The sequence below is a fragment of the Argiope bruennichi genome, chromosome X1 (genome assembly GCF_947563725.1).
Source record: "Argiope bruennichi chromosome X1, qqArgBrue1.1, whole genome shotgun sequence".
NCBI lineage: Eukaryota > Metazoa > Arthropoda > Arachnida > Araneae > Araneidae > Argiope > Argiope bruennichi.
The window spans coordinates 118,216,574-118,240,807 of NC_079162.1; the positions used below are offsets into that span (position 1 = coordinate 118,216,574).

The window sequence follows — 24,234 nt, forward strand, 5'->3', positions numbered from 1 at the left end:
TTCATTTACTTCCTTCTGGTTGCTTTTTGAAAATTACTTTATGGCTTCCATAAAACGTAGATTTTTTAGCATTTTTTTTATACGAAAAGAATTTTTGGATAATTTTCTTCTGCAAATTTAGTATTTATATGAACAAAATACGAAAAACTTCCAACTGATGGAAGAAATTTCTAGCTATCGAAACTTACACGTGTGTTAGAAATATTTTGTAAAGAAATACACATCATGCATCTAGGTGTGAGATCAATGGATATAGCTCAGAGCAGTGGTCTCCAACTATACGAAAAAGCAACGTATTTAGGAAAACTTTTTTTGAAAATGAAGTACATTATTAATTGCAGGGATTCTTGAACATTTCAACTCCTGACTTTTTTCCGTTAGAAAAATTTTGTGACCTCATTTACGCATGAAAAACATTTTTCCTCCTCAATAAATATAGGTTATGGGGAGCGATATAAAATAGGCCAATAAAGAGTTATTTAATGATGAAGAGACGAAAACAAATTTTTTTGCGACGCGAGTGTAGGAAAAATTTAAAAAGAATGCAAGAATTCAGAGCGATGTAAAATAGGTCATTAAAGATTTGTTTAATGATAAGATAATTAAATTAGCAAATTAGTTATTTGATACATGCTTTAGATATTTAGAACGACTTTTTAAATCATGGTGGCATTTTTCATGTTTTTACTTCTTAACCTGCTTGTTTGCAGGCTTGCTCATTAAATTACTTTCAAATTCTTTTGCTCATAAGTGGAGAATCTAATAAACACTGGGGACGTTTTCGCAATCTCATTATTTGCACTATTTTAATGCATTAAAAGAAATATATTACAAAATTATATCAAATTGTAGTATAAGAAACCTTGATTTGGCAACAGTGAATTTTAAAAAAATTAGATCTTTCAAATTTTAAAAAAATATTTTTTTGGGATGCGAAGAGTGATGATTCCTTAGATAATCGTGTTTCAAAAAAGATGTTACCATTAACCATAAGTAGTAATCTCAGGGGAATGCCTTCATACTCACGCGACATTCATCAAATGTCCCAATCCAGTTTTAATTTTTTTTTTTTTTTTCTTCGTCTTTTGCCTCTTTCAGGAGAAAAAAAAGAACATGACAGAACATGACAGCAGCATGTATTTAGGTGTTAGAGACGTGCAGTTACCCTTCTGGCGTAATTGTGACGTCACTTAAATGGACTCTCTCGCATAGTATCTCCCTCCTAATATTATTCAATTTTACATAGTAGTTATTAAAGTTTCGGCAGAAATAGAAAATTTTGAAATTGGAATCGTCGTATAATATAATGTATTTTCTGAAAATCAAAGAATGCTTTATTGCTATACCTCAATTATAAATAACATCCTTAAACCTTAGACCTTAAATTTTATTATGGTGATAGAAACTTTAAATTGATAATGATAGCACTTTCTACATTAAGTAAACTCCCAATTTACTTTTATGTATTTTTACACTCCCTTGTCATTTTGTTTTATTTAGAACGATGGAATAGTGAAACATATTTTTTTTTTCATTCCTTTCCTGTTGTATTAAAGATTTGCAATTTTGTACTGTTAGATGTTGTCGACAATAAATTATTGTTTTAATTTTGACAAAATTTTATTAAAATTTAATCAATTAATTCAATTTAATTTTTATTGCATACACGTGGCATCACCTAGATGTGTATATGAGAAAAATTGATTTCAAGACTTCATAATATGTACAAGAATGTATTAAAATTAAAGATTTTTTACAAAAAGAAAGTATTTAAAATAAAATATCTATCTTTTAGTAGGCTAATAAAGGTTTGTTTTAAAAAATTACTTTTAAATGGTTTATTTTTGGTTGCAAATGCAGTAATTTCGTTTCTTGAACATATTATTCCAATCTTTGAACCCGCTCTGACCCCCCCCCCCCTCACTAAAATTTTGCACCACTTTAGCGAAAGCACAATTCAAAAATGTAATCTCATCTCCTGAGAAGTACTCATTATGTTCGAAATGTGGCAGTACTTCGCAAGAAGAATTTTTTTGACCATCGATTTCTGACAATTCCGCTTTTTTTAAGATCTATATAACATTCCGTAAGACCACATAAGCTATGGAGAGAGTGGATCTACACTCGAAGAAATATTAACCGATAAGTTTATCCCGTGATTTTAATTTCTTGAAGCGACAAGTATATGGGAAAAGGCAACAAAGGCTGTCATCCTCTGATTTTAGTTTAGCCTAATATACAGCATGCAGTATTAATGAGACATCTTGCACATTTGCTATGTTTAAACCCTGAAAATATTGTTTTCAGAGGACAAATATTTGATCACTGGAGAACTGAAGTACACGAGAAGTAATTCAGTATCCAAGAGCTTCTCCAAATGAGAAACAACCTTATCGCAGAGATGTCTACCTAATAGGGAAAGAAATGACTACTTTTGCAATTGGAAGAGTAAATTAATGACCCACCTACCGTCATTAGACCCATTCCCACCATCCATGCACTCATAAAAATGGGTCTTGCAAAGTACCCGACTGTCATGGAGAGCAAATTCTTCCCCCGTTGACAATTGTCTTTTACAGGAATCGCACGCGAAACAGGCTAAGTGGTAGACTTGGTCCCTTGCTCGTCGGACCCAGTCCGACGCATGGATAGTCCGAGAGCACTTGGCACACTTCGCTCCGAAAAGCCTGAAAATAAACAAAGAGACTTATTAGTAACTATGCTTAAGTGCATGAAGAAAGATAACATAATGCAAGACAACTCAAGTTGATGGCTAGAGAAAACTACTAAATGAATCATAATGCTTCCAGGTAGTAAGTACATCGTGTTGCACAATATTATACAATAGTATATTATATAATTTAATATTCAACAATATTATAAAATACTGCAAATATAGTTTAATGTCATAAAATATTATACAATATATGTATGCTGTGCTACTAAGGTTAATTATACAGTCTTGATTATGGTCCTAACGTATTTCAGCTGCGTATAGCCACAATTTACTCGGTTGGAAGCTAATCTGATATATTACGTATCCAACAATTTACGCGAATTAATGTGATAGACTTTTACGATAACAGCGTCGAGTTATGTTATTATTAGAAGATTGTAGTACCAGCTCGTCTAGATGGGCTGCTATCGCATTACAATAATCCTACTAACATTCGTACCAATAACTTGAGTTGCCTTAAACAATAATTTTTAAATGACAAACAGCGCAATATATATTTTTTTATTAATAAACAGTACAGCATAATTTTTACTTAATAAACAGTATAACATAATTTTTTTATAAACAAATAATACAACAAGTGAATAGAGAAAATGAAATGTTCTTGAAATTTTTCATAATAATTTGCAATATTTTGATTGAAAAAAAAACACATAAATCCACATTATAAATAAAATCTTAGTTCTGCTGTAGTTTCATCAAAACTGTCTTACACATTTCTAGGTTAGTAATGTGATATTGTAGTTACAAAAATTCACTAAATTTGAAAATGATTCTTTTAACTTGTTTAAAGGTACCAATTAATTATTGGTAGTTATTGGTATAATAATAAATAATTAATAATTTAACGAATTCAAATAAAAACTCCCAACAAAAGTGGGGTAATCTTCATAGTTTATTATATGAGGAGATAGTATTGGTTTTTTTTTTTTCTTTTCAATTCAGAAATGTTGACATTATCTTAAAATTCAAGTATTATTACAATTCATATTCGCTTGGCAATATACCATGTTTCAGTTAAAAAATTTGATTGTCTTTGAATAAACCTACAATTTTTCACACTCCTTGTTTAAGCATCTTGTAGATATACCATTTATAAATATTTATCTCCCATTCCCAAGCTTAAGAATGCACTTTGCTCTTTAGAAATATGGAAGAGAAATCCATCTTGATGGAGGTATGATGATGAAGCATCATTAGAAATTTGAAACTAAATTTACAACTGGTTTTATATTCCATCATAATAACATTTTGCTAAAAAAAACAGAATTCCTATACAATAAATTTAAAGTTCAAAGAAAAATTATTTTTGAGTTTTCTAATTTCATGCTTTTAACTTTCCTTTGAACCAACACGAAAACTGAGTATCTTCATTAAGCATGACAAAAATTGTTGATTCTGATATTTTTCGTCCCTTCTCTAATTTATTCAATTAATCAATTATATTGAAGCTGGATATCTTCAAAATGTATTGTTTTATTGGACATTCGGATGTTGATTTAGTTGCCATTCATTCAGTATATTTACATTCAATTAATTAATTTATAAATTAAGGAAATATCAATTAAAGTAACTAATTTATCAAAAATGTTTTGATCTGTTGCTATAGTTAATGAAGCAGTTCGTGGCACAGAAACGATTGGCATACCTGATAAGGAAGGTTGTAGATGATAAAAGAAAGGAACTGAAAAAAAAGGAAAGCTATTTTGTACACTGAAGTATCTATTTTTTGAATAATAAGTTAATTTTTTAAAAAAATTATCAGACACATAGTTTTCTTTTGCATTAATGCGTCATTATAAAAGTAAGTGTAACACAGCTAACATAGTTTTCTCATTACTAATCTTTACTTCATCAACAACAGCTTATTTCAGGATGAACCAAAAGCCACAAGAGTCTGTATGGATCTCGTTCGATGTGTCTTTTTCTAGAAAATGAGATTACATGGAAAACTTGATCTTCCTATCTTACTCTCAGTAACTTTATTCTCTGGGGATTCTTGAAAGACAGCATGTTCGGGTGGAATATTGCGACTATTAAATAATTGAAAGAAGATACTGTTGATGAAGTACCGGCTATAGTTGAAGAAGAGTTGAGACCTGTATACGATGACTTCCATAGTCACTTTCAAAAATGCAACGATGGCGAAGGAATCATCATTCATTCCATTTGTCTGATGTAATTTTCAAAACATGAGCTTCCAAATAAAAAAAAATGCATACTTTAATGCTCAATTATGTACGGCTTTTCTTTTCCCTCTTTCTTTCATATCTACGGTAGTATCAAATATGTCAGCCATCTCTGTGCCACCTTGTAGAAAAATTAATAGAATGCATAATGCGATGCGGCAAATGATTGACAGAAATAACTACACATGTCATCTACTATTTGATTCACTCATGGAACTCATGGACAAAATGCAAAAGATTAATTAAAGATTGATCTTCCATTAGGAAGATTAAGAAAGAAATTAGGAAGATTAAATTAAAAATTAGATTGATTAAATCTGCTATTTAATATTGAATGAAGACAGGAAGTTTTATTTTAAAACAATGAGAGTGAAAAGTCACTAAATTTCAGAAGATTGAAATAAAGGCAGTTTAAAAATGGTATTTGCTTGTTAAAATATTTAAATATGAAAAAAGCATTGATAAAAGTAATCTTTAAAAAAACATTCGCATGTTTTAAAAATTTAAGCAAGAAGTGAGAAAAAAAAATTAAACTTTTATTTCTGCAATATATATATATATATATATATATATATATATATATATATATATATATATATATATATATATATATATATATATATATATATATATATATATATATATATATATTAGTTTAAATGTGTTCGGTTTTTCAGTATTTTATTTTTAATCCATTATCAGAAATATCATGGAATTTTGTAATGATTTAATTTTAAAATTCAATACCAAGTAGTACCATTAATCTGAAATCAAATTTAATTAAATGAAACAATTGAATAAGAAGTAAGCTCTAAAATTAAATAGTATACTGTCATCGAAAACACGCACACAAAATGTGGACTCTATAGGATAAAAGGACTTGTATGAAAAATCATTACGAAATTTCATCTTTAAAGATATGATTGAAGTCAAATAAATAAAAAGGTACAATAAAAAAAGTGTCCAAGAAATTAATTATTTTGGTTAAATATATTTGATTGCAAAATTTCAACAAAAGTCTTAAATTCAAATTCCTACGTGAATCGACCTTGCACAGTATTATTCATTAAATTGATATAAGCATTCGATGTATAACACATTGATATAAGCATTCGATGTATTCAGGCACAAAGAGCCGTGCTGTAAGTACGATCCAAAGTATTTATATAAGGTTGAAAACAAAATTGGAAAATGAAACTTGAATTCTTGAACTCAAGTTTCTATCAATTATAAATATTATAGAATACTGAAATCATTTTTTTCTAAACTTCACTATTAGCTTGAGCCGTTAATATATAATCAGTATTTAATTAATTCAGTCAATTAACTGATAATTTAATTCAGAAAATATTAAAATAATTTAGTATCATCCAGAGCATATAAGTGTACAAAATTTTAATACGCTAGTACAGTCGTCAACAACAACAGCAACAAAAAAATTAGACTTTATATAAGGAAAGTATTTATTGTTGCACATTTCCGAAACTAATGTCAATAGAGATTACTCGAAGGGGACAGGTTTATTCAAATCGATAGAATGAATAACCTAATTAGTATAATAATCTAATATGTAACCTAGTTAATAATTAATTAGCATAGTTGATTCATTACGATCTCAAAGTTTCATGATAGATGGTAATTAATTAAAAACATTAATTATCTGCCATCTCGAAATTTCTTGTACTTCAATGTACATCAATAAGCGAACGGAAAATCGAAACAAAATTCCATCTTTGCAAACATGAAGCAAGTTAAGTTAAATAAAAGTGTATAATAAAAAGAAATTTGATTAGATATATTTAGTTGTAAAATTATAACGAAATATCTTTAAATAAATTTCTTTATAAATTACTTTAACTTATTATTAAATAAAAAATAAAAGTGCTCCACTTAGAATCGCACTCCATAGATTAAGAAACTCTCATAGATTATTTTGCATGCAAAAATATGAGAAAATATCGAAAGAACAAAGGACATTTTTTTTTATATTATTAGATAATTGTTTTAACGAAAGAAAAAAATATAGAATAAATATAGTGAGCATTTATAATGTTTTAATCGAAAAATAACAAGCTATTGACGCGTGGCATAATATTTTCATTAACATCTATTTTCGAAATCATAAACTTAAAATTTAAAAACTGAAAACTTCTTGATTAAAAATCAACCGATACTTAACGAGAAGTTTTTTCAGATTACATTTTCTTTTTACTTTCTCGTATATAGAAAAGTATACTAAGTATAAAAGTATAGTATAAAGTAAAAGTATAAAAGTATATAGTATAGTATATAGTATAAAAGTATAGTATTACTTCCTCGTATATACAGAAAATATTGTAATCATCAAAAATTCAAACTTTGAGATTTTCAGGAATCTTCTCATCTCAGACTTCCCTTAATCACACATTTTTTGCATTATGTCTGTCTATTTGAGTACAACTGAACACAATAACTGCAAAACACAAAGAACAGCGTACATAAAATTTGGCACATAGGTTTGGTATCTAAAAAATGGGTTCTTATCAAATTTTGAACCAAATCACTCAAATAGTTGAACGTCTGCCTGTTTTTTACTTTCGCTTGCATATAAACGCAATGATTTAAATCAATGAAATTCAATATAGGATCTTGTGAGTACAATTTTTAATTTTGTGTGATATTTTGGTGACAAAAAAAAAGGTCAAAAAGGCATTCAAAGTACATGTTCTTGAAATAGATTCAGTAAAATGCTAGAATCACGCTAAAGATCTATATTTCGTAATTATCATTCATCAATACCATACAAGGTATTCGCAGCCTTACCCTAGGTCCACAATTTTAAGTGGAGAGAGATCAAACCTTTATTGTATAGTATGCGTGAAAATATCAGGAAAGGCCACTTTTTTTGGTAAAATACTGATTCTGAATTCGAAAGTAAAAGTTCATAATATCGTCAAATTTAAACTTTAATTCTATATTGGGAATTTCCAATCTCTGACTGAATTTCTTTTTTAAAAATATTAGAAACATCAAAATTCGAAACATTTCATATCCTTTATTATAATCTAATGTAAAATATTATTATTGTTTCAAAAATCTAATATTTAAATGTGTAACATTAAATTTCATACCCTGAATTCACAATATTGCATCTCAGAACATCTGTCAATGAAATAAATCAAAGCATAGATATTCAATAAAAGGTTCATGGTAATAGCTAAAAACAATTTACTCTTGAAAGCTTAATAACTTTATCTAATTAAATGAAAAAAAATTGTTTCTGTATCCTTAGAACAATCATAGATTGCTTATCGAAAATAGTCATTATTTTCTAATGCTGGTGAGCCGTCAAGTAATTAAAATTATTACTTCATACGCTTATTTTAAATTAATGATGCCAATTTCTTTATTTATTGCAAGCTTATTTAGAAATTAATACCAATTGATTAGTCCAAATATCATCAAAAAGGAGAGATAAAATTTTTTCATCAACTTTAAAAATGTACAACTTTGAGTACCATTGCCATATTTTTTAACAGATTTTATTTTTGATATATATCAATTGTAAGAAATTAGATAAACATCACCTTCTAAAATGAAGAAAAAATAACCAAAAAGAAAATATTCATTAATTATTAATTAATTAATAAGTTATTTATTAATTAATTAATAATTAATTTATTAACTACCCATAATTTTTTTGTGTGTGTTTAACACTGTAAATTCTGCAATCACCTTTAACATACATGAATACCATATTTTTTCAATGCTACTGATGAAATGCAATAAAATGTTGCAAAATAAATAATTACGAGAAATTCAGATAACTTATTCACACAAATGGAAATATATTCAATAGTATTGCAAAAATAAATAGTAGTTCAAAATTATTTTTTGACATCCTTCCTCATATTTGTTTTGAAATGCTCTAAGTGCATTATTGCGGTTGCTTTATTGGCACCCGGCGCATCTATAACCTACCAGCCTTTAAATGTACGCCATTGGTACATTCATTAAATCCTTAATTAATGCGGACTTAAATTAGTCCACATTACTTTATTCTATAATGTCTCTTATATCCTGATCCAAATCCCACCTTTTCTTTAATTATTTCTTACGCGCCCCCTAAAAAATTGCTGAGTTTGGACTTCGCAAAGAGTGAAGGAATAAAAATCCCTAAACTCTTACAGCAAAGCTTTACAAATACTTAAGATTCTCTTTCCTAAATCGACAAGTATCAAAGAAATTCCTATTAAAATCTCTTTGTAAAATCACTAAGGGATAAATTTCAAACGCTTTTCTCTTGGGTTGCAATGTAGACAGACTTGTCGTTTATCGCTTGTCCCAGTATACAGAACTTACTACACGCATATATATATATGTTTATATTAACCCTTTCTAAGGCCGTGGGAAGTATGCTTCCCACCAAATTTATCAATTTTTGTATGAAATTATGTAGGTTGGCATAGGTTCTGACAAATTTTTTTAGTAAGTCGGAAACTTAGATGCTTCAGTTCTTTATCTCAGACAAAATGATGTGTCTTGATTTGTTACTTAATTCTTAATTAACCAAATTAATTAATTAATCAAATTAAATTTATCTAATGAGCTAAATGAATCCCTTTTCTTATTCTAATTTCAAGCCTAAAAATATTTTAACATAATGTGACTAGAAAAAAATGGCCCTTTAAAGGGTTAACACAGATTATGCCTAACTCCTACACGAAATAATTATGTTTCATTTATTTGATCAAAAAATCTCCATAAATTTAGAACTTCTAGACCGAAACATCGAAGCATGATAATAGCTTCGCCTTAATTGTCCGTTTGTCTGTGTCTGGCTTGATCGAATCAGCTCACGCATTCAGTACTTAATGATTTTTACATTATATATTTTCAGAAAGAATGCCAGACAACATTATCATGTTAAAAAATATAATAACTTTGCCTGGTATTTTTAAAACATTATCATGTTAAAAAAAGACGAAAATGAAGATTCTATTTAGGAATTAATGTCCAAAAAAAAGCAACTAGTTTTACCATAACGTTAACTCTGGCAAAAGCAAGCAAATTTATATTATTTGATGGAATGATGATGTATTATATAATACTTGATAATTTATAATAGTTGATGAAACAGTAAAATTAGTCTGAATTTCATAAATAATCAAAAGCATTCTTACAAATTATGTATAAAATTACTTTTAAAAACCTATAAAATTGCAAAAAAATTGCATGGAAATAAAATCGGAACCACTGGAAAGCTTACGTTTTAAATTTTAATATGATGTAAAAATGGTTTTTGCAATCATAAGATTCAAAGATATTAAGGAAAAAAAGTTAAAATTTCAATGAATATTTGATTAATTAAAGATCGTATCAAAATTCTTAAAAACTCTTTCTTCGTAAGTATCTATTACACAAGAAGTAATTACGTGATAAATTTGGTAACTCTAGGTCTAATAGAATGTTGCATACCATGCAGAATGGAACAGAGATTAAAAATGCGGCATTTAATCCCCACTTACCGCTGTTAGAAATTTTTTATCTTCTTCTTCACTTTTAGTTTAACTAATTTTATTCCATTATACTTTGCACATTTTGTTATAGAACTTTGGAAACTATTTGTGTTGTTCGCGGGCTTTATAAAGCTATTTATCAGAATGCATCAAATTTTTTATCCTTATTCTTAAAAAGCCATAACCTGTTTATGGAATTCTACAAAGCCCTACTGTGCATTTTTTTACACGTAGTCTCCAAGGAAAATAATATTTTATAAAAGCTCTCTCCTTTGGATCCTATCCTTTGTGCTAAACATTATAAGGAAAATCCGCTCCCTAGAGATAATAAATAAAAACAACACTGATCCGCATTTTAACCAAGACAACATGCTATTCTTTCTTCTTTTACTTTCTGCCTCTACTTTCCTATAGCACAAATAAGGCTTTTAAAGCTTTTAAAGACTTCAATAAGGAAAAGGAAAGAAATAAAACTTTAAAAAAATAGTAGCCAAAAGAAAGAAGAAGAAGAAAAAATCCTCGGCACTCCAAGGTTTTTTTTTTTTTTTTTTTTTTTTGAGTGGAAAAAAGAGGAGCAAAATTTACAAGTTGCATCTTTTGCTCCCCGAAAACTCGGAGTATATATATATATATATAAACGAAAAATTTCAGAAGGAGACGAATTAAATAAAAATAAAAATGAAGAAAGAAAGAAAAGAAGCAAAGCGTTCCGGGCCGGTATTTTCCGGGCAAACAATTAAGAGCAGAACCGAGGAGAGCGAGCGAATCCTTAATTGCGGGTCTCGGTCGACTGTTCCGCGGACAATCGGATTACGAGGAATCGTTGCCGGGGCGCACCTGTGGGCTGCCAAACAGCCCCAGGCCGCCTAACGAGCGCTGGAGCCTGAAGAAGCGCCCCTGCCTTTGTGTCGGAAGCGAGTTGCGGGGAAATTGAGTTTGTGCGCTCGCGGCCCATCTAATGCAATCGCGCGGCTTCGGAAAGGGATCTCCCGTTGCTCAACCAAGCGTGTCCTCATCCGTCTGATGAACCTGACTTGTCATCGATCTCAGCCCACCGCTCAGACCGCTTTTATTGCTGCTGTTGCAGCTACTGCAGCAGCTTCTTCTTTCACTTTGCTATGCGTGTCACTCTGCCTGCGCTCCAAGACGCTGCTGTGACGGCTAATCCTTTTACTCAAATGTCGGGTGGCTTTAGCTTTTTCTTTTGGATTTTTATTATTATGTATTTATTTTTCGGCAGGGGGATGGAACTTCCTCCAGCGTTGTGGTGGTTTTGGATAATGAAATCGAAAAGTCAGCTTCCATCCATGAGGCCGCGTCGTCAGCTTTGAATCTTGTGAGGTCCAAAAAGGATTAGTCGTTTTAGGTTTGGTCATCAAACTAATCCCGATTTTTCAGTCAATGACGATAGAGCAATCAGTTGAACTTTTGTTTTAATTGAATAACAGATTCAGATTTACAATTGCATTATTTGCGAAAGAAAGCAAGCAGATTGGTTTTCTTAAGAAGGAAACTTCTTAGATGTTATTCAAAACATTCTAGATGCTTGTTTGCTTTCAAACGCCGAATTGGTAACAACAAAAGAGATATTGATAACAAATTCAGTGAATCATGATGCTTAAATGTTGGATGAAAGTTATCAACATAACAATAAATAAATTCAGTTACATTTAGAATCCTTGGTTGTTTGTTTTTTTTATAAATTTTCTTAAGATTTAGCTGTCCCTCCCCTCCTCCTTTAATTTCTATATTAATACATCATCTTCCAGTAGTAAGAGGATCAAACTTTCCCAGAGTTTCGGTGACTTGGGATAATGAAATTGAAAATTCTGCTCCCATGATGCCATGGCGCCGATTTTGAATCATATACGGCAATAAACAGGATTAATAATTTTGCGTTTGATCATCAAACCAATTTATATTTTCAATCCCTGAGTTAAATGATCATAAATGAATGAAACGAAGCTTATTTTAATCTATTCAGTTTTTGCTATGATTACAATTGCTTTACTTCCTAAAGATAGCAAGAAAATCTATTGCTTTATGAGGATACTCTGTAAAATTGTTCAATGCATGACAGTTATATGGTAGAGATCAAATAAGTTAATAAACAAACAAACAAAAGAATAAAGGATTTTCTGTAGCAAATTTAATAAGCTATTTCAATTTCTGATAAAGTCAAAATTATAATAAGCGTCCCTTTTAAATACGGAATATTTTTAGTCAGACTGTCAGGCCATATAAAATTAATGGAATGGAAGAATGACAATAAAAAATTTCCCTATTCTCTTCCATTAGTTTAAAACAGAAAAGGACTTTATCATTTTGAGTTTGACTCACATATAATGAAAAATGTTATTCAGTTTTGGGCTCCGTTGGAAGAATTGATCCATTCATAAATTAGGTAATTAAGGTGATTAAGATTCGGTAATTAATTACCAAAATAGAATAATGAACACTCTTAACTGGCCAGTAAATAGCTCTTTAGAGAAACCATTTTGTTGAAAAATTCTGTTACAATTGTTGCATTAAAGTAGAAAACCAAATTTCCAATGATAAAAACAATTTTGGACAAATGAAAAGAATTAATTAAAATGGAGTTACAAAATAAAATCTGACTTAATCATCTTATTGAATTAAGATTAAAAAATACTAAAGATAGTATTTAAAGTTCCATTAAATTTGCGTTGCTTTCATTTAAATTCTGCTGATTTTTACCTCTGAAATGCCATTCACTTTAAGTCATTCTTTCTTCTTTAGTTTATTCAAATTGAATAACCCCGAAATAAAAGACGAATTAATGCATTACTAAAAGTGCCAACATTCTGAAATCAAATAGAAAATATTTAAAATTTCACTTTAGAAAGTCGCGTGATTTATCAATCAGTAGATGAGATAACACATGTTGTTAGTTTCAGAATATTAACACACACATACACACAATTTATACACACAGTTCGCGTTATCAATCAATACTTCAAATGATGCATGTTAATTAGATAATACTCATACGTTCAGTTCGTATGACGTATCAATCAATGAATATTTCAGGTGATGCATGTTAATTAAAGAGTGCTTATAGTACAGTTGACCAGTCAATAGCTAATATTTCATATTTTGAAGGTGCAGTAAGTTTTAAAGACTTCGTTTATTCAAAATAAAACTTACTAAGTTAGCAGCACTGAATTATCCTTATCAACCAGACATTTTTTACCATTATTTCAGCATATTATGATTTCTTATTTTTCATAATGTTGTAAAAGATCCTTTAAAACTGAAGCATAAATATCAGTAATCATCATAGATTCTATCGATATTATCACAGGACGTATAATTTTGTATTGATATAATTTGTATTAATTCAAATACAAGAAATCCATTGCAAATCATTGGGATTTCAAAAATCTGGTCTCCTTACACATTTATATTATTTTTGAGGCCGCGATGACCTGGTGGTAAGATCTCGGTGTTTGGACCGGAAGAGTTTAAATGCGAGATCTGATTCTACCGAAAAACCACGTTAGCGGTTCTAATGCTCACTAAATCCGTTTTGGCAAAATATCCTCCCACTGGTGTTACGCTGACGCTTGGAAAGGAGACGCCAGCTCAGGCGTTGTCCTCGTCGCTATCCTTGCCAGGCATTTTTTTAAAACTTTATATTTTCCCCAAATATATGTGTTAATTTTACAAAAATGCATGCAGTTATTGAGCGCAGCAACAAAACCATTGATGAAAAGAGCAAAGCATTATCAGTTTTCTGTGAAACGAGGCGAGCCTAATATATATATATATATATATATATATATATATATATATATATATATATATATATATATATATATATATATATATATATATTCTTTATCGATTCCTGGACGTTTTCTAAATGGTCTCGTGACCGAATCTTCTATGAAAAATATGAATTGAAGCATATTTTTTTCATGACTGAAGTTCAAGGGCAATTCGTTCAACGTTCTAGTGAACGAAAAAAAAATGTGTAAATATAGAAATATTCAGATATTTTTTTTTTTATCATATATGGCTAGTTTGTATTATTTCCCTCAATTTTAAATTTAGCCAAGGAAAAGAATTTTTTAAAAATTAACTTTTTTTGATAAAATAAAATAAAATTTAAATAAGAAATTAGATACAAATTGACCGTAGCAAAAATGAGCAACAATTTATTGAAAAAAAATCTGGGAATTTCTCCAGTTTTGAAAGCATAAAAACTGTAGCCATGATTCCAACGTCCTTTTTCTGTATTAAACAGCTCATGATGTGCGTAAATTTGCGTACAAAATTTAAACAATGGTTATGGTTTGAACTCAATATATTCAAACAATCAATAATATCTTCCAAAAAGTTCTTTTAAAACACTTTTCATCGATAATAAGAATAACGGAACACTGCAACTACTTTAAAAATCTATGTTATCTAAAAGTAAAATCTACACAAGAATGGTTATACTTTGAAAGGCTAAGATGAAGTGTGACTTTTTGAGTGTAATTTAATAATAACGGCCCTATTTCGAATTTATGAAAAAAATGCATTTAGACAAATAGAGCCTTTTAACGCCAAGTTGTCAAATTTTACTGTCACAAAATATATGAACGAGAACGAAATTAAGAGAGAAGAATAAAAGAGAAATATCAGACGCACAAATTGCAAGCTAAATTCTGTTAAAATTATAAAACCCTTTTTAAAGAATGGGTGTTTAATTTTATTATAACCTGTTATTGAATACTTGAATGAACTGAAATAGTCGTTTTCAGTTCTTTAAATTCATATAAAAACACGTCACTAAGCTAAACAAACTATAAAAAGATAATAAATATTATTTGTTAGTTTGGTTATATAACTAAGTATTAGAACTAATTACCAGAGCCAGAAAATAATAAAAACTTCCAATGCTGTGTTTGTTTAATTTATTTTATACTAGCCGCCTTTGGCGACCAGCCGGTTCGCCAATCTTAATGTTCGTTAAAATTTTAATAATTAAATATTTTATGCAATTTCTACTTTAATAGCTTCTTCATCAAAATATTTTAAAACTTCAAATTTTGATTATAATATAATTCATTCATAATATTATAAAGGCCTTCAGTCATAACGTAATATGTATCTCTCTCATTTTCTGTTAGCACCCGTAGAATTTATGCTTTAAATTAAAGTGGAAAGAATTTATCTTCAATTAATATAATAATATTTTTTACTGAAACAAAGCATTTTTTTATAATCTGATTACTGAAAATAGAGTCACTCAGCGTTTAAACTTTATGGGCACTAAAGAATATTTTTTTAAATTTATGTAATATCTCAAGAGTTGGTCAACAAAATTTTCTTAGATTCATTATGAGCAGATCGATTCATTAACAATGTTTAAATTTAAATGCATCAAACACTAAGAAAATAAAACGAATCGTTTAAAATAAACGGTTGAAAACAGGTTTTAAAAAAACTACTTAAAAAACGTTGTACTTAAAACTGTAAGCATATACATGTTGTCATGGCAACAATCAGAACAGAATGCGCATGCGTGAATTTTCTTCGCCGGTTACGTAACGCAAATACGTGATTTTTTCTACGCCAGTTGGGGTAACGCTATGCGGATTAGAAATTTTTAATTTCCTTTATTCTGTTTTATTTTAATTCAAAAGTACTTCAGAATGAATCTGAAAGATTGATTCATTAACAATGTTTAATTTTAAATGCATCAAACATTAAGAAAATAAGCAGAACCGATTGAAATAATCCGCCGAAAAGTTTTAACCCTAGCCTCATTACTGTTGGGAGAAAAAAACAACGGAAGCCTTTCTCGTTTGGCGCTGGGGATAATGGAAGATTTTTTTGGCGGAAAAGTTGGCGGTGGGGAAAATGGAAGATTCTTTTGGCGGGAAAGTTAGTTTTTAATTAATAATTAAAATTCTAATTAAAATTTCAAAAAAAGGGACCCCAGGTGCACATTCCCGACCTCTAAGGTATACATGTACCAAATTTGATAGCTGTATGTCAAATGACCTGGCCTGTAGAGCGCCAACACACACACACACACACACACACACATTGAGCTTTATTATAAGTATAGATATAAAAAATGTACAAAAATAATTTTTGAAAAAATATCAGCATAATAAATACTTTACAAATATTGAAAAATGCAATTTTAAAATAAACTTGCATTTTAATTCTTTCAGTAATAAAGACACCTCTGAATGGCGTCAACTTCGTCCTTCTTTTCCTGTTCAGCACCAATCTGAAATTAAAAATTTATTTAAAAATTTATTAAATTCTCTCAAGGGAAAATAACATTAAAAAATAGAAATTGGGAACAAAAAAAAAATAACTGTATCGCACTTTTGAAAAAATTTTAATGGTAGTAATAGTAATAGTAGTAGTAATAATAGTAATTTTAATAGTAGTAGTAATAATAGTAATTTTAATAGTAGACAGTAAATAAAAATTTTGATGTCAAGTTTTTAAAAAAATATGTTAAAACTTGGAAATTTACATAAATTATTTTTCCTATAATTGCACGAAATGCTCAGTTACGTTTGATATTCCAATAATAAAGATCATATGAATGTAAGATGTCAGTTAGAGTAAATCAAAACCTAAGCAATTGTGTTCTAGCTTTCCTTTATGGCTCAGAAAAAAGCATACGAAGAAAAAAATTTTTTATTTCGATCTGAAATTCTTTATAATAAAAAAAATATTCACAGGCTTATTATTCATATTACTGAGTATAATAACTTTTTCCGAATATTTCTTTTTAATTAAGTTTATTCGTTAAAAAGTTCAAAATAAATTCTTAGACGTTAATGAAAAGCAAAACCTAAAAATAATAAAACACAAATTTTCCAAAATAAACCCAGGAGGAAATAGACTAAACATACTATTCTGCAAACTAAAATAAAGATTGCAATTCTTAAAAATACGTAACAAATTAAATCCTAAATTATCGCTGCTTTTAAGTCATGCCGACTTGTTTTGTTTGAAAAAATTGTTTTTTCGAGTTAAAAAAATAAGCAAATTTGAAGCAAACCAGAGAGTAAGGACCTACAATAGAAACGTCTTGACGGAGCAACCAAACTCAGATGATCACAATCTCCGATACCTTATAGCTAATTAAATAGTCTGTGCACGTAAAATGCATGTACAAATTTCCTACTACTTGAAAAGTTTTTAAAGGTGCTTACTTCGGATTCAACAGAAATGCATAACTTATTAAGTTGTATGACAAGGACAAAATATTTATTAGAAACCTAGTTGCCCCTCAACGCTAGTAATGGAGGTTTTAAAGGAGCTCTCAACCTCAGCGGATCACAATCTCCGACGCCTTATGTTATTAAATAAAACCTTACTGTTGTAGATTTAAGTTTATGAATATTGCACCTCAAATCATGCACCTGTTGTTCACGGCGGAACAAGTTTCGTCACTGAATATTCGTTAATATTTGTTTTATTTGTGCAGATTATCAAATAATTTAATAAGTCAACATTGCTATAAGAGCAATATATAACGCCGTTTTAATAGTTGAAGTTTCAGCTGTTTGAAATACTTAATTGCCGAAGACTCCTTTTTGTATGAAAACAAGGAAAGCAATTAGAAATTGGATGTAAAATATAAGGGACTCAAGTGATGTTACATGCAATTTACTATTAAAACTTATTCATGCATGATTTAATACATCTGTCGGTATTCACCAAAAAATGGTTATTTGAAGCCAAGTCAACTTATGAAAAAACCTCAACATACAGTCTGTCTTTAAATATTTTTTAAAAAAACTAAAAAGACTGAGAAATTTCTGTTCGATTGGTAGGAAGTCGGGTATTGAATGTTCGAGAATAATTCTTCAATTTTTAACCTGCAAAATTAATATTATCAATTATAAGTTTGAATTGTTTTTTTAATGTAAAATAAACATTTTATCGTACATATTAAATCCGAAATAACAGGTAAAATCCTCCAAACATAACTATTCAGTAATGGGTCAGTCTACTCTAAGCACAATGAAACTTCATATATTTTCAGCAATATGACTATATGACTTTTCAACAATATAATAAATATAACTTATAGATAATAGCTAAATATTGTTTTATAGTTAGTTTTATTGTTAATAAATAGATAAATATTGTTTTTAGCTAATGGTTGCTATACAAGCCTTTCAGTTATTTTGATTATATTATAACGAAAACGAATAGGAAATGTCATTTTTTTATTTATTTGAAGCATTGTTTTACTTGAAAGCCATTATTATTGAAAACATTATCTACAGCTGAATTAATTATAACAAAATTAAAATTTTTTCAACACAGTTTTTTCTGAGATACGTATGGGGCGGAAAGAATAAACGATTAGGAAAATTAAGAAAGTTATAATTATTTAAAATTATCAAAACAATTTAAACTAATGTATGCAATACTTATGAATGTCGATTTGTCTGTTCAAGATGCTTCATATTTTTTTCACGTTAGAGTGCGGAAATGTTCATTTTGTTATGACTCCGAAAGATTTAGATGAATGTTTTTAAAATTCATTTCATTTGGCTGGAAAATCTATCAAGGCATTCTTCATAGATTTAGTTGGATTCTTTTTTAATTATCACCGAAAACAACATAATATTATCTTGGAAAAGTGCGCAGAATAAAGCATCGTATGGTTGATTTTACTTAGAAAATTATCCCGAAAGTTATATATTGAATTACTCCGTAAAATGTAAATCATTTTCTGGAAGAGGCCGACATTTTTCTTTTGTTACAACCTGAGTAGATTCAGATGAGTGTTTTTAACATTTAAATTTGTTCAGAAAACAATAGATATGCTTGAAACTATCCGATTCCTTTTTAATTATTAATAAAAACAACAAAATACTATGTTGTAAATGTGCACAGAGTAAAACATTTTATAGTTTTTGATTTAAACCAGGAAATAATTTCGAAAGTTATATTGAATTACTCCTTAAAATATAAAATCATTTCCTGGAATTGCATTAATATTCCATCGTTAGTCTGCTGACAACGTAAAATATCACAAAATTCTTGTCCTCACAACACATAACAATTACATAAAGTTATTGTAGCCAATAGAAAAGATTTCACAACTTCGCCTAGCTCGGCCTGATTATAAAATAGGCAAAGTAGGTAACTGCCAAGATGCCTGGCAATTTCGAGGAGTCCCGAGGCCTCATGATTTTTTAACGATATTTTCAAGGTCATCTTACTTTGTGCTCTCGTATGATTCTTGTGTTTTAAAATGGCTCTTCTAATGCATATTATGCTTAATAAGAACCATTTGCTCAAACTTACTTAACTTAAAATTAAGTATTCCTATTAAGAATTATTTCCTATATTCGAATATGTTTGCAGACAAATGAAGTCAATTTGTTTTGTAGTTGGCTGACTGACACACAAGTCAGCGGCCCTAGCAAACTTTGAATATGCAGAATGCATTAAAAGATTTTCAATTTTTTTTAACAATTTATATAAAACTGCAGTTAACTTTTTTTAAAAAAAAAAATTTGGCGAAATTTTGAAATTGATTCTTTTGAGGCCGACTTGCAATTAAATGGTTCAAATTTAAAATCAATACAAAATAGCTGATTTTAGATATTTGGAACAAGGAGATGCCCGGAACTTACGTTGCGAATGGGCTCCTGTAAAGCCTAATCTGGCCTTGCCAACAGCCAATGTATGTACAATTGAAAAGAGTATAAGGCGTAAAATAAGTAGGGGCTAATCATGAAAAATCTGGCACTACTTCATCATCATTCCTCCATTCATTTGCACCTTCTCAGAATTATATTTCATTTACTCGTAAAAGGACTTTTAGGAGTGCGTGATTAAGAAAAAATGAATCAAAATTTAAAGATTATCTCAAAGGACATTTCCCAGCAAAATAAGTTTATGAAGCAAATTTAAAGCGCTTAAAATTCCAAGAGGCTACAAATTTGAAAAATTTGGATACAAAAAATTTAGTACAGATATAAATTAAGTTCTTGAAAAAAGATCCGTATTGCGATGTCAAAAGAATTTGTTGTGGGATCAAAAATGGGAAAAGAAAAAATAAATACTAATTTTGAGTTACTGTGATGGTAATTGTATTGCGCAAAGAGTAAGATGTTTTTAAGTTTATTCCATTCGAGAAAAATTTAAGTGATTCAGATTCGAAACAGAATCTGCTTAAGAAAATTAATCTAGTACTGATACGCTTTTTCTTAACTTCTGGGAATTAGAAAATAGGATCCAAGATGGCGCTTGGACACTATCTGGAACTGGAAATTGCAAGAAGTTGGAATATCAAAAGACTTCTGTTTTTTTTATTATATATTTCTAATATATTATTTAAAAAAAATACTATATTTCAGAAGCGCTGGGCTTAATTATTGAAAAAAAATCAAACCTATCCATAAATTAGAATTAATTATATATTTTCTAATATCAATTACGTATGGAGGCCATATTTTTGACTTTAATAAAGGCTCAAATTAGAATATTTTATCATTATTTTGAATAAAGGTGGTATTTTCAAAGTGTTCTTACTTTTTCAGAGTATTTTTCTTCTTCATCTAATTCCATCAATACTTCCAGGTGCCTAAAAAAAAAAAAAAACACAGAGGCGATTACAATATTGCTTAAACTTGACTCCATGCAAATCAAATATACTTTAAGAATACATATACATAATCAGTCTCTAAATTACTATCTGTACTCACTCGGAAACTTTTGGATTTAGGAATTTGTAGACTTTTAAAAAAATTATAGTTACCTTTTTCATAGACAAATGCGCCTAGCATGACTTATAGTAATCCATTTCAATTTCTTTGAAGCAAGCAGAAAAAACTACGGATATAAACTATCTTACTATTTCAATTAATTGTTTTAATTAGAAAGAAGTGTAATCCTATTTAAATCAAGAAAGTAGTAATAATTATGCTTTTAATTAATGATTACCAAATATATTTTATTTTTATTTTGAATGCTATTATGATATAAATTGCACGTTGAAACAGTCGAAATAAATTTAGCTATAGATTAGTTTTTTAAAAAGTGAGAAATTACTTTTCTACTAAATTTTAAGTTAATAGTTGTATTGTCTTTATGCTTATTGTGTATGATGAACTAGTTTGCTATTAGTTGTGCGATATTACTAATAATAAATTTAACTGATTATTGCGTTGAATTAATGATTTTAAAGTATTAAGCAACTGATTTGTATGAAAAGAATAATAATTAAAATATTTCACTTACCATGTGATATTTATCTTGCTGAAGTCTCCTCTTTTTGACTTCTTTATTTCTTTAAGGATTCCGTCTGTAAGTAGTCGATTAATAAAAGAAAATACTACCGATAGAAACATGGTATGGTTCTTCCACATCTATGGTTTTGAGCGGTAACACAAAGATTGCATTAAATCGATAACACGAATCATCCAGCAGATACGGAGAAAAACGGAATATGATCACAGTAAGAGGTAATAATAAAACTGTCTTTAATCAGTAACTCAAATCACTCAATAGATACGGAGACAAACGGAATACGATTGCAATAAGAGGTAATAATAAGACTGTCTTAAATCAATAACACAAATCATCTAACAAATACGGTGACAAACGGAATATGATCGCAATATGAAGTAACAATAAGATTTAAATCAATAACACAAACTCGAAAACACATACGAGGTAAGCGGGTTATGATGTCAATAATCGATAACAATAAGACTGTTTTAAATCAGTAATGCATATCAGGAAGAAAAACCGAATATAAAATTAGCAAGTAGTAATAATAAGACTTTCAAATCAAAAATACAAGTCAGCAAACAGATTCGAATTTAAATGGAATACAAAGACAATAATAGCTACAGTTCAAATATTGTCAGTGCTAATTTCGCTTATAGGAATGAAAAGAAATATTAGTATCGAAAACTATGAAGCAGCATAACATCCAAATAGTGGGATTTAAATGATAATGTATAATTTTGCCGCGTAACTCTAAAGTTCATGCGGATTGTTAGAAAGAGTAAAAATAATAACAGAACGAATGAGAGCGCTGTCCCAGCAACTTCCTCTCATACTCTTCAATAAATAACTTATCCCCCTTCCTTTTCATAAAACTGGGAACCTTGAACGAGACCACGATTACCTCGCATGGCATTGGTGAACGATAGTTATGAAATGTAAATTTTGACGTGAGTCTAGCATTTTTACTGAATCTATCGAGAGAATATGTGTTTTTGATGTCTTTTTGCCGCCAATTGGCCCCAAAATTTGACACGAAACTATGGTTCACACAAGAACTATTACACAAGAATGTCATTCAAAAATCACACAAGAGCTATCGAATTTCATTGATTTAAGTCACTGTGTTTGTGAGTTCACGAGTTCATATGCATGCAAAAGTACATACCGACAGACGGTCAACTGTTAGACGGATTTGGTTCAAAATTTGATATCTATATTTTAGATGCTGAACTTATGCACAAGTTTTATGTGCCTGACTCTGTGTTTTGGAGTTATCGAGTATACTTGTACTCGAACAGCTGGACAGATAGACTTCATATGAATGGATTTCGTTCAAAATTTGTTACAATTCTACAAATTTGCTCGTAAGTTCATATACCAAATTTCATCCATATAGCTCAAAGTGTTTTTGAGTCATCATGTTCACAGATAGACAGACAGATATAATTATAAAAATGTGTTTTTCGTAAAAAGTCTGAAACGTGGAGATCCTTCAAAATCTAGAGTTCGAATTTTCTAGATTACAGTACATCTACTGTACATCGTATAATAATTCGCAGACTTCCATTCCATTAAAGTGAATTAGATTCCAAAAATAAAGCATTTAAAATTTTTATTTATTTTAAAATCTATAAGCTTGATTAAATCATTTTTTTTTTATTCGGATATCTATATTTTTGCTTCACTGTTTAATAATTGGTGAGAATCTACTTCAAATATTTATCTATTTAAACATGAATGAAATGTGATATATTGATATTATTAGTATATAAATGAGTCGGTGTATGACATTATATAATATTTGCTACAGATTATTATTATCAATTTAGTTCAGTCAGATTAACGTCCATCTTTGAAGCAGTACAAAGGCTATTTTGGGACGGACTTCATAAATTTGAACTGTTGTCAGATAATATTTATTATTATCAAAATAAATGCTGTTTAACAACATTTGATGACGTCTTTTTGTATATACATTTTAAAAACAACTGAAGACTAAAAGTGGTAAAGGATCCAACAGACAAAAAAGTTTTTCACGTTTAAGTGTCAAATGAGCAATGGTTTACAATGCAGTAAAACTCAAAATTATATTATAATTCTTGAAGAAATTCAAAGGGGAGTATATAGAGATTACTAGCATAGAACGTCAAATAGGTAGTTTTTTTTTTAATTTTAAATTTTCGTTATTTTACTCTTACTGTGTTTACCACTTTTAATCCTTTATTGTGGCTATTCGAAAACAACCCTAAAATTAAGATTAATAAGAACATTTTATCTTAGAAATATAATCATTTTATCAAAGCGGGAATAGTGTACTAATACCAGGTTTTCATTTAGTAAATTGAAAGATATGTTAAAACTTTTAAATGGCTGAAGATTAAAAAAAAAAAAAAGAGATAGTTTTAGGAGTGTTATTAGATTTGTAAATAAATTTTATCAACATTTGCAAACAAATTTCATAAAATTTAAAAGTATTTTAATTTTTTCAAAACATAATACAATCAATTTAAAAATTTACCAATGGGAAAACTCCGGCAAGTGTTTTTCTTTTAAATAGAATGATTTT

General features: G+C 29.0%; 1 protein-coding gene across 2 annotated transcripts in view; it reads right to left on the bottom strand.

Moving 5' to 3' along the window:
* Positions 1-24,234, bottom strand: part of LOC129958867 (LIM/homeobox protein Awh-like) — a 100,684-nt gene that overhangs the window by 23,459 nt on the left and 52,991 nt on the right. For both annotated transcript variants that reach the window (XM_056071589.1, XM_056071588.1), the window contains one exon: positions 2,470-2,687. In XM_056071589.1, the coding sequence (XP_055927564.1) occupies positions 2,470-2,687 (218 nt within the window). The remainder of the gene's footprint in view (positions 1-2,469; positions 2,688-24,234) is intronic.